The sequence below is a fragment of the Poecilia reticulata genome, chromosome 21 (assembly GCF_904066995.2).
Source record: "Poecilia reticulata chromosome 21, P_reticulata-male-v2, whole genome shotgun sequence".
NCBI lineage: Eukaryota > Metazoa > Chordata > Actinopteri > Cyprinodontiformes > Poeciliidae > Poecilia > Poecilia reticulata.
The window spans coordinates 20,838,998-20,853,206 of record NC_088850.1 but is presented as its reverse complement, the minus strand read 5'-3'; the positions used below and the strand labels follow the sequence as shown (position 1 = coordinate 20,853,206).

Genomic DNA, 14,209 nt, shown 5'->3' with positions numbered 1-14,209 from the left:
ATAGTTTGAGTTGTATGCAGACATCTTATCTGACTCGAGGTGGTTCATTAATGATCGTCAGTCGGCAGGATGACGTTAATCTTCGCCTTCAGCTGCCAACACATGCGATGCTACATGCATTCCGTACAAAAACCTTTGCACAGAAAACGGTGGAGGTGGCTACTACTAGCGCTAGCATTTGCTGCGACTCAAATGTGGTGGTCAGTCAACACTATTACATACTGAAGAATTTTATTTCAATGCAACTGTTTCTGTAGAGGGAAATACAGGGAAGGATGAGATTAAGGAAAAGGAGCAGAGCATAGAACCAAAACAAAATAGATCCTCAAATGGCGATCATTCTGTTTTCTGAAGTTCTGAAGTAAGAATTTGACATTTTCTGTAGTTAATCTAACAACTACAAACATTTCTTCCTACATAAATATATGTTTATTTAAGACCTGTGTCACAGGTCTTAACTTTCATCCATAATGGACTTCAAGGTCATCTAAGTTGGTGAAACCTCCAGAAGCCCTGAATTAGCCTTTATCTTTTTGTAGAAATAATCCGCGTGGGAGACAACAAGAAGGTCTACCAGATCGACCTGATTCCCCAGGAGCAGCTCCTGGCCGTCATCTCGGGCCGGAACCGTCACGTCCGCCTCATCCCCACCCAGGCGCTGGACGGCCGTGAGACCGAATCCAACAAGCTGGCCGAAACGAAAAACTGCCAGAGTCTGGTGTCGGGGCCGGTCCGGAACGGCTCCCTCACCTGCCTCTGTGTGGCCATGAAGAGTAAAGTCATCTGCTACGAGGTGAGGAGGAGTCGGACTGGCTCTGGACAATCCCTACGGCAGGACCTATTTTCCTAGACAATGCCATAATTCTCTTAATGGATAATAATTGTCATAATTTAGTTCAAAGGTTATTATGCAGTATAAAATTGTGTATTGAATTCATGGGACTGTAAGGTAATTATGCCATGGATGCGCCCTCTGGTGGACTCAACATTGACATAACAAGACCTTTACTTTTATAATAATTACCAGGGTCTGCTAATCCTTAGAAAGTCTTAAATTCATATATACAATTAAGGCCTTAAAATAGCTTTGGTACATTTAAAAAAGATGTAAGTTGGCCGTAAATACCGTATTTTCCGCACTATAAAGCGCAACTAAAAACCTTCAATTTCCTCAAAAGCCGACAGTGCGCCTTATAATCCGGTGCGCCTTATATATGGATCAATATTGAGCCACAACAGGTCTAGCAACTACAGTAAGCAGCCGCCCACTTCATTTTCCCCCGTAGAAGAAGAAGCTCGCGGTGCATGCTGGGATAGTTGTCAAAAAACTGGTTTGTTAATAAAGTTTGACTGACCTATGTACCTAGCGACATGATAATCAGGTCTCTGCAGGTCATTTAGCACCACGTTCTCCATGAACATGCTGTGCGCCAACGGAGAAGGGTGACCATCGTCCGGCCACGCCCCGGCCCAGTTGCGGAAGGCTCTCCTCGCCGACCGGAGTCAGACTGTTGACATTCTTTATGTCAACAAAGTGGCTTTAGATATTCATCCGGCGTGCTTTGACTACGGTTACCAAGGGACCAGCCCCTATATATTTAAAGCCGGGGGAAGAGAGACAGAGACTGCGGCGGTAGTGTGTCGGTTGGTCTGTGTTACCCAGAAAGCAGTTGGGCACAATTTTGCAACACCAAAACCGTGAATGAAACAATGACTGGTGCAGCCTACTATATAAAGGAGTGGTCCCCAGCCCCCGGTCCGTGGACCAATTGGTACCGGGCCACGCAAGAAATAGTGAAATATTTCCGTTTTATGTATTATTTGAGTCTGGAGGATCTTTTATTTTGAAAATCCTTTAACCGGATTCTCTCGGTTACTTGCCTGCCAACACTGAGGCCACAAGCAGCAAAATGAGTAAGAAGCAGATCAGATATCTTTGGTAAGTTTCTTTGCAAAGAGGAAAAGGCCCAGAGAAGAGACAGGAGAATGGATTTATCCCGGACCGGTAGGTGAGTCCCACATTACAAGCCTGCTCTGCGTGACATGCGGCGACCGGCTGCTAATGAGGCAATGAAGCTTCAAGCTGTTTCACCACGTAGAGACCAAGCAGGCTGTGGATATAAGCAACACTTCGGGTGATATTGTCTCTCATCACTCCCAGATGGGACCGTCTCGTTGCAGAGAAACAAGCTCAGGGTTCCCATTAGTCAGTATCGTGAGTTAAAATTTTCACAAAAGTATAATGTTTGTTTTTGTGGCACATCTGTATCTTATTTTGAAGGGATATATAAACGTTACCATAGCGACCAGAGTCAGAGCGTTTGGGCAGTGGTTGAGAGGAGATGAGTAGAGCTTGTGAGTCTTAAGTCTGGTTTAGACGGAAAGATTTAAGAACTCATTTCGAGTGATTCTTAAAAACAGGCAACGAGATTCTTTTAAACAGTGTCACTGTTTTTAAATTGTTTTATACTGTTTTATACTTGTGTATATGTATTAATCAATTTTGTTTTGTAACCAGGTTGCTGTGCACTGCAGACTTCTGCCCAGGTCCCCCTTGAAAATGAGATCTGGATCTCAATGGGGTTTACCTGGTTAAATAAAGGAAATTAAAAAAAAAAAAAAAAAAAAAAAGAATGTCTGTTGATTCTCCAAACCTCTGACCACAGAGCTGATAAAAGTACAACAGGTTTGATCGGTTTGTGTGTCCAAGGCAGGAGCAACACGAACCGATTCCAGTCACGAACATCCCGATTCCAGAGGATAATCCAGTAAAACCCCCAACATAGCGGGAATTTAGAATAACCAAACACGCATGACTATGTAGAAGCAATAGCGTTAGTTTGTGGAGTCATTTTATCATTTTAAGAAATAAAAGATGTAACAAAAAGATAAAGCGTTGGATAAAAGACGACTGGAGCAGCCGCTCTATTTGCTGCACTATGATTTGGAGGTGACTATGTTTTTTCATAGTTAACATTTTTAACTGAATAAACATAATAATGACCTTTAGATTTAATAATAAACATTTCCACATATCATCACCAATATCCACCGGACCCAGTTGCGCGATATGTCAGCTGTTTGGGTTTCCCCTCTGTTCTTACGTCACCGCGCTTTTTGATTGGCTACCTGTCACATTCAGCAGGTCGTATTCTCGTTCCCAGTCTGGGAAATACCCCACAGGTTGCGATAAAAACTCCAAGACAACCCAAATTGGGTGTATTCAGGGTTTAGCGGGAACACCAACACTGCCTCCCCCAAGCCCCCCGGGCCGCAGCAAAATTTTCCAAGTCTTGACTGGTCCGCGGTAATAAAAAGGTTAGAGACCACTGATATAAAGTACTCAAAAACCACATCTATATTATTATACATCCATATTTGTAGAGAACGGAGCAAATCATGTCCCGTATATGTTCAATACGGGACGGGCAACCGTAACTGAAGCATCTACTCTATGCGCCTTATAATGCGGTGCGCCTTATATATGAAAAAAGTTTTAAAATTGGCCATTCATTGAAGGTGCGCCTTATAGTGCGGAAAATCTGGTACATTAATGTAGGTTTTATATTTAGTTGTGGCAGGTCTATTTGATGTAGTATTTTTTCATTGGACAATTCAGTCAGGCAAAAGTTTGAGACATGTGACCATCTTCATTACATTCTGACTCAATGTGGTTGAGTCTACTGCTAACTCGCTGCTAATATACCCTTCCTAGCTAGCTAGCAAGCTTTTTTATGCCTTTATCATGGGCATAATGCCAGGTTCACAGTTTTTGCTATTTTTGATTGTAATGAAGCAAGTATTCCCTGTAGTAAAGTGTTTTCAGTCTTAAATTTTATTCAAGGTAGCATTAAGGTCTTAAAAACTTTTAAATAGACTTGCTGAAGGCTGCAGATGCCCTGATCACATCTTTTATGAGATTAACTAAAGATGTTATCAAACTATACAACGGTGAACCCATGTGATCATGAGAAGCACTCATTTATTACTCTCTTTCCTCACCTTTGATTATTGTGCACAGGCACAGATATTTACTTGATTTGTTTTTTTTTTTAAAGAGGCAGTCTAGCAAAATGAGGTTAAACCTTTTTTATCTTTAATTCTTGTTATTCTCTCTAAATCATATAGTATTTTTACAATTACAATGAAATACAAAAAAAAATGGAAATAAAAATGCCATCTCTGGAAGTATTTATGCTAGCGCCTGTGCTAATTAGCTAATGCTATGGATCATGCAGTGACATCATCAGGTTTATTTTGACCCTGAGCTCATCTCAAACTAAAGACTTTTTCCCATCCTGCAGGTGAATAAGGGGAAATCTCGCCACCGAGTGCTGCGGGAGCTGCAGGCCCCGGGGCCCGTCCAGTGGATGGGGCTGCTCAGCGAGCGTCTTTATGTGGGCTACCAGTCTGGCTTCACACGCTACAGGTTTCCTCCTTTTGGATTACAGTGCATCACACACATACACACACGTCTTGAATCCATCAAAGTAACCCAATACCGTCCGCAGTGTCCATGGCGACGTGTCCCCAGTCAACCTGCTGCACCATGAGGACCACACCCTGGCCTTCATCCCGCAGCAGGGCCTGAGCGCGCTGTGCGCCGTGGAGATCTCCAGCAAGGAGCTGCTGCTGTGCTTTAGCTGCATCGGGGTTTACGTGGACTCTCAGGGTCGGAGGTCACGGCAACAGGAGCTCATGTGGCCGGCTCATCCCAACGCCGCCTGTGAGTTGGACCGGGTTCAAACACACAAAAAGATTTTTAAAAAAAAAAAAGGAAAACCTGGTTCCTGTAACTCAGTGTGTTCTTGTGTCCAGGCTACAACGCCCCCTACCTGTCGGTGTACAGTGAGAATGCCGTGGATGTGTTTGATGTGAATACCATGGAGTGGATCCAGACCATTCCTCTGAAGAAGGTCTGTGTCTCTGGGGCGCCATCTGGTGGAGAGAGAATAATGTTCATCACTGTCTCAGTGTTAATGATGACAGGTTTCTCTTCTTCTGCTGCTGCTGCTGTAGGTGCGACCTCTGAATGTTGATGGATCTCTGAACCTGCTGGGCCTGGAAACGGTGCGCCTGATCTACTTTAGAAACAAGATGGCTGGTAAGAGCGCTTTCTGCGTCGACCTAAACTCTTCCTACTAACAAGAAAACATTTTGGAGCAAAATTCCTTGGAAAAAATTGATATGTCACAGTATTCCATATTTAGTCACCTTTGAATCACAAACAATTGTATTTTACTAGGATTTATCACTTAAATAAAATTATGTGTCAGTTCCTATTTTTTCTCAAATAAAAATCAGCTCCCTTTACTCCGATACTCCTAAATAAATGACAGCATAATTGATTGCTATTGATAGTCAAATAATGTGTAATTTAATCTTAATACATTTCTGTGAAAACCTCAGAGGTTTTGCTATTTGGCCAACAAAATAGAAATCAATCGATGGCAGAAAAAATCTGGAAATTAATGTTTTCTTTTTTTTAACAAGACAACGGTCAAAGTCTTTTTTATGTTTTGGATCTTTAATACCTTAAGATATAGAGATTTCATAAAAATGCTGTTTATTATTCAGCAGGTAAAACTAACACAGGAAAGTTTTCACTATTCATGTTTGATTGTGTAAAGCTTTGACTCTGGAGGGTTTGATGGGTATGAGCAACATGATTTTCAGTTTTCATGAAGATAAAGTGAAAACCAGGAAGTGAACATCACATAAACCCCAGTAGGACTTTAAAGTTTTAGGGGTGTAAATACTTAAACTAAAGTGAATAAGAAGTGCTGAAGGTGTTCGTGCCTCAGTGGTTGGCTATAAGTGAGGAAGACTCCTGCTTTGGTGTTTCAGAAGGGGATGAGCTGGTCGTCCCGGAGACGTCAGACAACAGCAGGAAGCAGATGGTGCGCAACATAAACAACAAGCGGCGCTTCTCCTTCAGGATACCAGAGGAGGAGCGACTGCAGCAGAGGAGGTAGCGCCCCGTGCCGGCTCTGGTTCTGACTTGTGCGTCTGCTGTTTCCGGGTCCTGTTCGCTCACCTTTGTTCCTGTGTCGTCACGGTTACAGAGACATGCTGCGAGATCCAGAAATGAGGAACAAGCTGATCTCCAACCCCACCAACTTCAACCATGTGGCCCACATGGGACCAGGAGACGGGATCCAGATCCTGAAAGATCTCCCTATGGTACAAGCACACACACTGACCACAGGGAAACACCGCATGGCAAGGGTGTTCAAAGTGAGGCTCGGGGCTGTTTGTGACTGATTTATTTATTTATTTATTTATTTATTTATTTTCTGCAGCCTTCTCCTTCTCAAAACTTAAAAACAAATTAGGACAAAACGGCCATTTTTAAATCGAAATTGTACACAAATGTTAGATGGAGCACAAAGTGAGCATCTTTTCAAAGATTTTTGCTTTGATTTGATTATTGTCATGGTAAGTGGGACCACATCAAGAGCACCCAAATCTGCTTTTTAAATTAAAGAGACAGTGCTATGTAAAGTCGACCTTTTTGATCATGTTATTTTATTATTCCCTCATCAAACGCACACATGTAGTGTTGCTTTGATTCTTTCATGCATGTTTGAGAAATCCTTTAAGTACGTAAAATTTTATTAGAAGAGCACTATTCACAGATAAAATCACAAAGTGCTTCACAAAACACACAGGAAAAGCACATCAAAAAAGTCATTAAATTAAATTAAAAGCCTGTCAGAGGCTGTTTTACTTGCTCCTTCAGACTAGCCAGCAGCAATTAGCAAACACTTGGTGGAACTGAGCATTTGCTGAGCTCCTTATAGCAGCTACTTCTCAATGTAACACTGTTAAAAGCATTTTTAAAGGGTTTATAAATGAGCCACATTGGCGAGGTTTCAGAAAGAGCAGGAGTTTCTTAAAGAGACAGAGGCCTAATTTCCAGGTTTTAAATTTGGATGTCAAATTTCTTTTAAGTCTTTTTTTTTTTTTTTTTTGTAGGAGATTTTAGTTTTATAAAATATTTATTTTTGGCCCCCGTGATCAAAGGTTCTGCACACCCCTGCTGCAGAAGCTGCTTCTTCACAGTCTAGTTCTCACTTGCACCAAAAACAAAACTACTTCTGCACTGCTGGAGCTGCTCCTTCCTTCAGCATGTTATGTAGCTACAGACGGGATGATGGTCAGCTTGTTATGTTCAGATCCACCACAGTGTGTGTGTGTGTGTGTGTGTGTGTTAGTCTGAGCATGCTGTGGACTCACTGCCGCCCCCCCTCCCTCACACTGCACCTCTTCCTCCCCCCTCCTGTCCACTTGCTGCGTTTAAAGCAGAACGTCCGTCTTCAGGAGACCCGGGCGGGGTTCAGCGGCTCCGTCAGCATCCCCTCCATCACCAAGAACCGGGCGGAGCCAGGCCGCTCCATGAGCGCCAGCAGTGGACTGGGCATACGTGAGTATTGCTGGCTGACGTTTCCAGATGTGGTTTCAGTTTGGTGCCTTTAGCTGACATGTTTTCCTCCGGGTCCAGGCTCGTCGTCTCAGAATGGCAGCGCTCTGCGTAGGGAGCTGTCCGGGGGAAGCTACGGGTCCAAACGTCAGACCATGACCTCGCCCTCCGAGAGCTCCCTGTCCTCCGGCGGGGGAATGGACTGCGGCGACGCTCCGCTCTCCCAGTTCGACAGAGAGGTCAGTAGCCGGGCTGAACTCTGACATGCAGCCGCATGTGTGGTCGGTTCTACAACATCTGACTCATTCCAGTTTGGACCCATCAAGACTGAAACTGCTTTAACTAACCATCCAAAACAATCATTCCTCAGAAGCATCAGAGTCTGTATGGAGACTAAACCAGCCGACTGTGTTGAGCTTTTTCACATGTTGTTACAACCACAAACTCCATCCTGTTAGATTTACATGATGGATCAGCAGAGGAGTGAAGAATGCTGGAGGTGGTGTGTACTTGTCTGATCTGCAAACTGTGGCTCTGTGGATCTTCCACAGTGGCTTTTAATAGTTTGTCAAAAAATTATTTGCAGAATCCAACTTATTTAAAAAAAAATATATATATATATATATAATACAAATGGAGATTCAACCTTTTTTATTCTTTTGCATGGAATATATTCTGCATTGCATTCATTCACTGCAGAATGACAAAATATTATTTTTCTCATTACATTGAAGATGTTTTTTTTTTGTTTTGTATAAATAATTTTTCACAAGCATCAACATCCTATAGAAGACAATGTATCAGTCCTCTTTTTAAAATATTTCCACCATGTTTTCCGGCGGAGCAAATTTCTATCTTGTCATTTCTTTTTAAACCACTCATCCTCTGCTCTCCACTTCCTGATGATGCTGCTCCTCTGCCCTCTAAGCGAAGCGGCATTAGGATCTGGTGAAGTTTGTGGCTGTGATGCGACGGGTGTGAAGGAGCTCTGGGTTTTCTGAATTCTTGTGCGAGGCGCTGTAGTTCTAGACTGAGACCATGAACGTGAACGTTCCCCTAGCTGAACCAGGAACTCCCTCAGACTGGTTCCCATCAGTCCCAATCATCCCAGCAGCTGTTTCAGCCATTCCACCTCATCCCAGCTCTCCGGTGTTTTAGCCTCTCTGTGATCATAACAAGGTTGTTGCTATGGTAGCCGGCCAGCGTCTTCCCTCCTGCCTGTCCCATCCTCATGAGCCTGGATGTTTCCGCCTCCCATTTTGCCACATTTGTTGCCCCCCTGACCCGACCCAGCTGAACCCCGCCTCCCATGCCTGTCCCCCCTCCCCAGCATGTTGTCTGGGTGCTGAGTGTGAACTCTCCTCTGCAGTGGCAGGCAGTCTCGCCGTCGGAGAAGACCCCCGATCTGAAAAGGGCTTTAAGGACCCTGCTTAGTAAGATGAAGGTAAAGTGTTCAACCTGCAACGACAAACACACAGAAGCGAGAGAGCACCGTGTTGCTGATCTCACACACACACTGACACACACACACACATATGCGTGTTATCATTGGAACGACGCCGCCTCCCCTCCCCCTCTCTCTGCACCATCAGGCTTCTGTTGTGACAATGCTGCTTCTCATTGCTGAATCACAGCATGTCTGCCTCCATAGCGCCCCCTGGTGGCATGCTCATGTTCCCAACCAGGATAAAACAAAGCATAAGTTTGGATCTTCTCAGTGTTTACTGGCTAAATGAACAAAATCCAGATGAAGGAAGTGTGAAGTAGACTGGTTGGAAGTGAGGTTGCATGCTTTGGGTAAATCCTGCTGCACGTTCTTTTGGTACATTACCGCACAAAGGCCGACACTTTCACTGCAAAAACACAGACTCTTACAAAGTATTTTTGTCTAGTTTTTACTACAAATATCTTAACACACTTCAATTAAAATAAAACGAAACAAAAAGTAACTTTTCAGCAAAAACTAGAAGCTTGTTTTAGGTAAATAGTTCATTAATATTACTGAAGAATTACGAGTTCCATTGGCAGATTATTCCACTTATAACGTGAAAATGTCTTGTTAAAAGTGAAATAATTGCCAGGGAGACTATGAATTTTTAATTAATAACTATTTAATTAAAACAAGCTTCTATTTCTTATTGAAAAGTTATTTTTAAATTAGTTTTGTCTTAATTGAAGCGTATTAAGATATTTGCAGTAGAAACTAGAGCAAAACTACTTGGTAAGATTTAGTTTCTGCAGTGTTTTCAAGCTGCTCCACGGTGTGTTGTGTTGCAGTCACAGTAGGATCTGTGGGGTTTTAGTGAGTTTAAACCAGAACAAATCAGAAGGATGGCATCGCTGACCTGAGGACAGGAAGTAGAATCACACACACTTCAACCCAGCACTCGGTCTGAAGCCGCCACACTTCCTGTTTGGCCCAAATCGTCTCGTTTTCAGAGTCAGTCACAGTAATTTATTGGTCTCCTGCGAGTCGGACTGTGTGTGATGAGTTCAGGGTGAATCAGAAACCTTCCACTCCTCCATCATGGGCTCCAGCCTGCATGTTTGGTTTCTGCTGATCCCTCCCGGTCAGTTGAAGTTTTGATTTGCTGGTGAAGTGCTGGACTGCATCCCTCACAGCAGATGAATGAATCATGCTGAGTTGTAATCGCCACAGTAACTTGGGACTTTTGTGATAGACCAACACTGTAAGGCATTATTGTGAACAGAAAATAATGTGTAGTTTGTACAAATAGACAACTGGGAAGTAATATGATCTCTAAATTAAGTCTGGACTTTTACTAGACCATTGTGTAATGCATGAATATGCTTTAGAATGGTCTGAAACGATTAGTCATGATAAATCAATTATTGAATTAATCGTCACGAAAAATGCCATTTGCTGGAAAAACCCCTAACATATTCAGAGCAGTAATTGAAACAGAACTCTACAAAAAATATATATACAATTTGCATTTAAGATTTGTAAATACGTTTTCCCCAAGTGGCGTACTAAAGGAATGATGTTACTGCAATAAAATGTTTTATTTTCTTATTTCAAAAAGTGAATTAGTTCTTTTATTTGCATCTTTTAATGTATTTTAATGTATAAAAAAGGTTTATGTGGTTAAATGGAAAATCTGTAGAATGTCCATTTTTCTTTATTTTAACTGATTAATCGATAAATTGATAGAATAATTGATTACTAAAGTAATCCTACAGAAGCTCTAGCTGCACGTTTCCTGCTTGAAGGTGAAGCTCTGCCCAGGCTGGTCCTCCATCCTCCATTCCATGTCACCCCTGGAAAAAAAAAAAAGCTATTCCCACAGCATGATGGTTGTTTTCAGGCTGTTATGTCGCGTTAGATCAGAGCGTCTTCTTCCATGTTCACTGTAGACTGCGATCAGTTTCACTGGCTTTTATTTTGGTGTGTTAGACTAAATGGGGTTGAGTAGCTGAACTCACCACATTAGGTGTGATGAATCCTTTGAAACACACGTTGTTCACAGTTGTGCACTTCTTTGTGTTGGTCTGTCGCACTAAATCTCAAAGTTAAAGTTTGTGGGTGTCAAAGTGAGGAATTGTTGAAGGGGGTGTGAATACTTTGCAGGGCATCATCTCCACTTTCAGAAGTCATAAGAAAATCCCAAAGTTTTCACACCACAAAAACACAAAATATCACCAAGTTGTCTAGTTCCTAGAGCAAATATCTTATTATGGTTGAAATAAGACAAAACTAACTTTTTTCTTAATGTTGATGAAAAAATACTAGTTTCCCTGGAAGATTATTTTACTTAGTTTTTTCATCAATATTAAGATATATTGGGCGAATATTGAGGAACTTAAAACAAGCTCCTATGTTTTGCTGAAAAGTAACTTTCACGTTTACTCAGATATTTGCAGAAACTAGAGCAAATGCTTGTAAGGTTTTGTGTTTTGCAGTGTATTTTGATGACAGAATCTGAATCTTAGCCCTCTTTCCTGTCATTTTTTTTTATTATCCGTTTTTAACTCCTCCTCTCTCTCTTTCCGTCTCCTCCCCTCCAGGACTCGGACTCCCCCCGTCACTCCACGGCCTCCAACAGCTCCACCTTCAGCAGTCCCCCCAGCCCGGCGTCCCCACACAAGACCAAGTCCCTGTCCCTGGAGAGCACAGACCGGATGGGCTGGGACACATGAGCCCTCCCACCTGCCCCCCTCTCCCCATTCAGCACAGGACTCCCTAACCTCGCCCCTACACCAACCCCTCCTCCTGCCTCCACTGCCCAGAGAACTGCATCTCCCATCCGCCGCTCCCTCCTCCTAATAAACTGCCTCTGGACGTTGCTTCCTGATTGGACGGAAACACTTCAACTCTGGGCCTTTTCGAGGGAAACCCCCACATGAGTGAATGAGAGATGCACTATGATTATCCAGAATAGACACTGACACTCTTCCCTACCCAGCCCCTCCTTCCCTCTTTAGAGATTCGCATAGACACGCCAAACTTTACGATGCAACAGAAAAAAATAAGAAGCGGATTATCGATGAGAGAAAATGATTTGTATTTGTACATAGGACCAGCTGGGTTTCAGGGGGACAATTTTAATTTATTTATCAATCTTAGGTGGGGAAGGTTAGGTTTGTTTCCATGAGACACGAAGCAAACGTTTTCCCACAGTCGCTTTTTCTTTGGGTGTTGCGAAAAATGTTGCATATTTAAAATAAAAAAAAGGAAGTGAGAAAGAAAAGGAATGAGTTTTAGTTTTCTCCTGATACTCAGTGCAGTGACTTTATATTTTCTAATTATTCTTGTTATTTTGAGCATTTGCAAAAAACCTTCCTACTTCCTACTGTGCTACTCTCTTCCTCATTGGTTAATCCAGGGAGGCGTCCTCCGTCGTCGTAGCGTTAGACGTTCCACTTTGCTGTGCAACCAAACTGACCAACTCACTGACTCCCATCGCGATGATGTACATAGGTTCAAAGTAGAGTAATATATGATAAGGAAAATACTATAGAGAACTACACGGGGAATGAGCAAAGAAATCCTGATTTGGTTTTCTGGTTTTTGTTTTGAGTGATTTTGAGTTTTTATTCACACAAAAAGCCATTTTTAAACCACTTTGTTGTTTTTTTAATCAGTTTTATGAGTTAGTTTTATATTCTAAGTCTGACACGTTGTGTTGTGTTTTTGGTTTTTGTGTTTTTTCTCCTCCACCCCCCATTTATGGACTGACACTACTGCTCAAACTCTCTAGGGGAAAATGTGCATTTCTCACCAACCTACTATCACATGTATCTACGCTCGTACACTGAGGTGGTGGTTTTACGCAGCAAACGCCTCATCCCTATGGCTCCTCTGGTCATCCGATGGGCCGTGGTACCAGGATGGAAAAAAGGTCGACCCCTCTACCGATGGATAAGCTCTATTTAACCAAAAACGGACAAAAGAGGGACATTTTGGTGACATTCTTTCTTTTGTCACAGCCTTTGCTCGTTAAAAATGTGCTAAAATGTCAATTAAAAGCTCTTGATGGAAACAGAACACTAAAATAAGGAATGTAAACACTTAAACCAGCGCGTGACTCTGATGCATTTCTGATTGTTTCGCTAATACTAACTGGGCTGGAGCTCAAAACTTGCTCTCTGGTTTGGTTTTAGGGGGATTTTTTGGTTGTATTTTATTGTATCTGTTTAGTAGTTTCTGCCATTTATTTTTGCCAGTTTTGAACCCCATTTACAAAAGGAACAACTCATGGAGCAAAATCTGACAATTTATGGAGCAGAATCTGACAGTAGCCTGTGTGGATTAGACACAAATCAAACACCATTTTCTGTTATTTAAAACACAGAAACATTCTTAAAGTTGAAACAGTTTTCTTTTGGATAAACTTAGAATAAACATTCCTATTGTACACAGTATTTTCTCTTTCCCCCCCATTGCAGAGTCCAAGTTGAAGCCTGTCAGGATCAGCTCCATGTAAGGGAATCAAACATTACATACTTCAGTGGTCATTCCTGCTGCTTCCCCCTGTTGAATCCAACAAATTAGCTCTCTGTACCTCATTCCAAGTGTTTTGTTTATGGATTTTATTTTCTATTGTGATTTGAAGCTCAAAGCTTATTTTCCAACACCCTGAATCTTTTTAAGCGTGCAGCTCTCCATTTCTCGCCTGCAAGTGGCGTCCGGTAGGAGGGAAAGGAAGCAGACTTTGTTTGGGCGGGGGGTGTTTGAACATCGGTCGATATGTTAAAAAAAAAAAACAACAACAAAAAACCTGACTGATCCCAGACGTTCTGGAGTGAAGAAGGAAATCTCAGGAAATGTGTCGAGGTCGGCCTATGGGACGGACGGCGTGGGTCGAAGGGTGGCAGGTGATTCGATGGCCAAAGTGCCAGTTTTCTGTGGAGGAAGGCCTAAACAAAATCAAACGCCTTTACATTTCAGTGAGGTCTTATCTACAGTACCTTCTATATTATTTTTGCTCTTTCATATCATATTACACTTTTTTTTTCTAGGATTGCTTTGTAATAATTTGTACAGTTTTGCATGTTCTAGATGTAATCATTTTTTTTTGGTTTGTTTTACTTGCTCCTTTTTTGGAACGGTTTGGGCGTTTTACTGAGGATAACACCCACTACAGGTGATGTAGATTCCTTTTTGCACAAAAATATTTAAGTTGTAAGGTCAAAAATAATGTATGGAACTGGCTGCCACACTGATGTGGAGAACTCATATTAACCCGACTCCGATGTATTTCAATAAAGCGGAGGGCTGTTACAAATACACACCCATTGTGTTGCCGTGTGGTCATTTCTCCA

The 14,209-nt window shown here is 42.3% G+C and overlaps 1 protein-coding gene across 8 annotated transcripts in view; it reads left to right on the top strand.

Annotated features, from left to right (window-relative positions):
• cdc42bpab (CDC42 binding protein kinase alpha (DMPK-like) b) overlaps positions 1 to 14,176 on the top strand; it is an 85,478-nt gene extending 71,302 nt beyond the window's left edge. For 3 of the 8 annotated variants that reach the window (XM_081602606.1, XM_081602603.1, XM_081602600.1), the window contains 11 exons: positions 540 to 793; positions 4,305 to 4,429; positions 4,512 to 4,726; positions 4,819 to 4,916; positions 5,020 to 5,104; positions 5,848 to 5,971; positions 6,066 to 6,183; positions 7,306 to 7,426; positions 7,505 to 7,662; positions 8,793 to 8,867; positions 11,453 to 14,176. In XM_081602606.1, the coding sequence (XP_081458732.1) occupies positions 540 to 793; positions 4,305 to 4,429; positions 4,512 to 4,726; positions 4,819 to 4,916; positions 5,020 to 5,104; positions 5,848 to 5,971; positions 6,066 to 6,183; positions 7,306 to 7,426; positions 7,505 to 7,662; positions 8,793 to 8,867; positions 11,453 to 11,584 (1,505 nt within the window). In that variant the 3' untranslated portion in view covers positions 11,585 to 14,176. The remainder of the gene's footprint in view (positions 1 to 539; positions 794 to 4,304; positions 4,430 to 4,511; positions 4,727 to 4,818; positions 4,917 to 5,019; positions 5,105 to 5,847; positions 5,972 to 6,065; positions 6,184 to 7,305; positions 7,427 to 7,504; positions 7,663 to 8,792; positions 8,868 to 11,452) is intronic. The other 5 variants (XM_081602607.1, XM_081602605.1, XM_081602602.1 and 2 more) reach the window with 4 other exon arrangements.
• Positions 14,177 to 14,209: the final 33 nt, after the last annotated feature.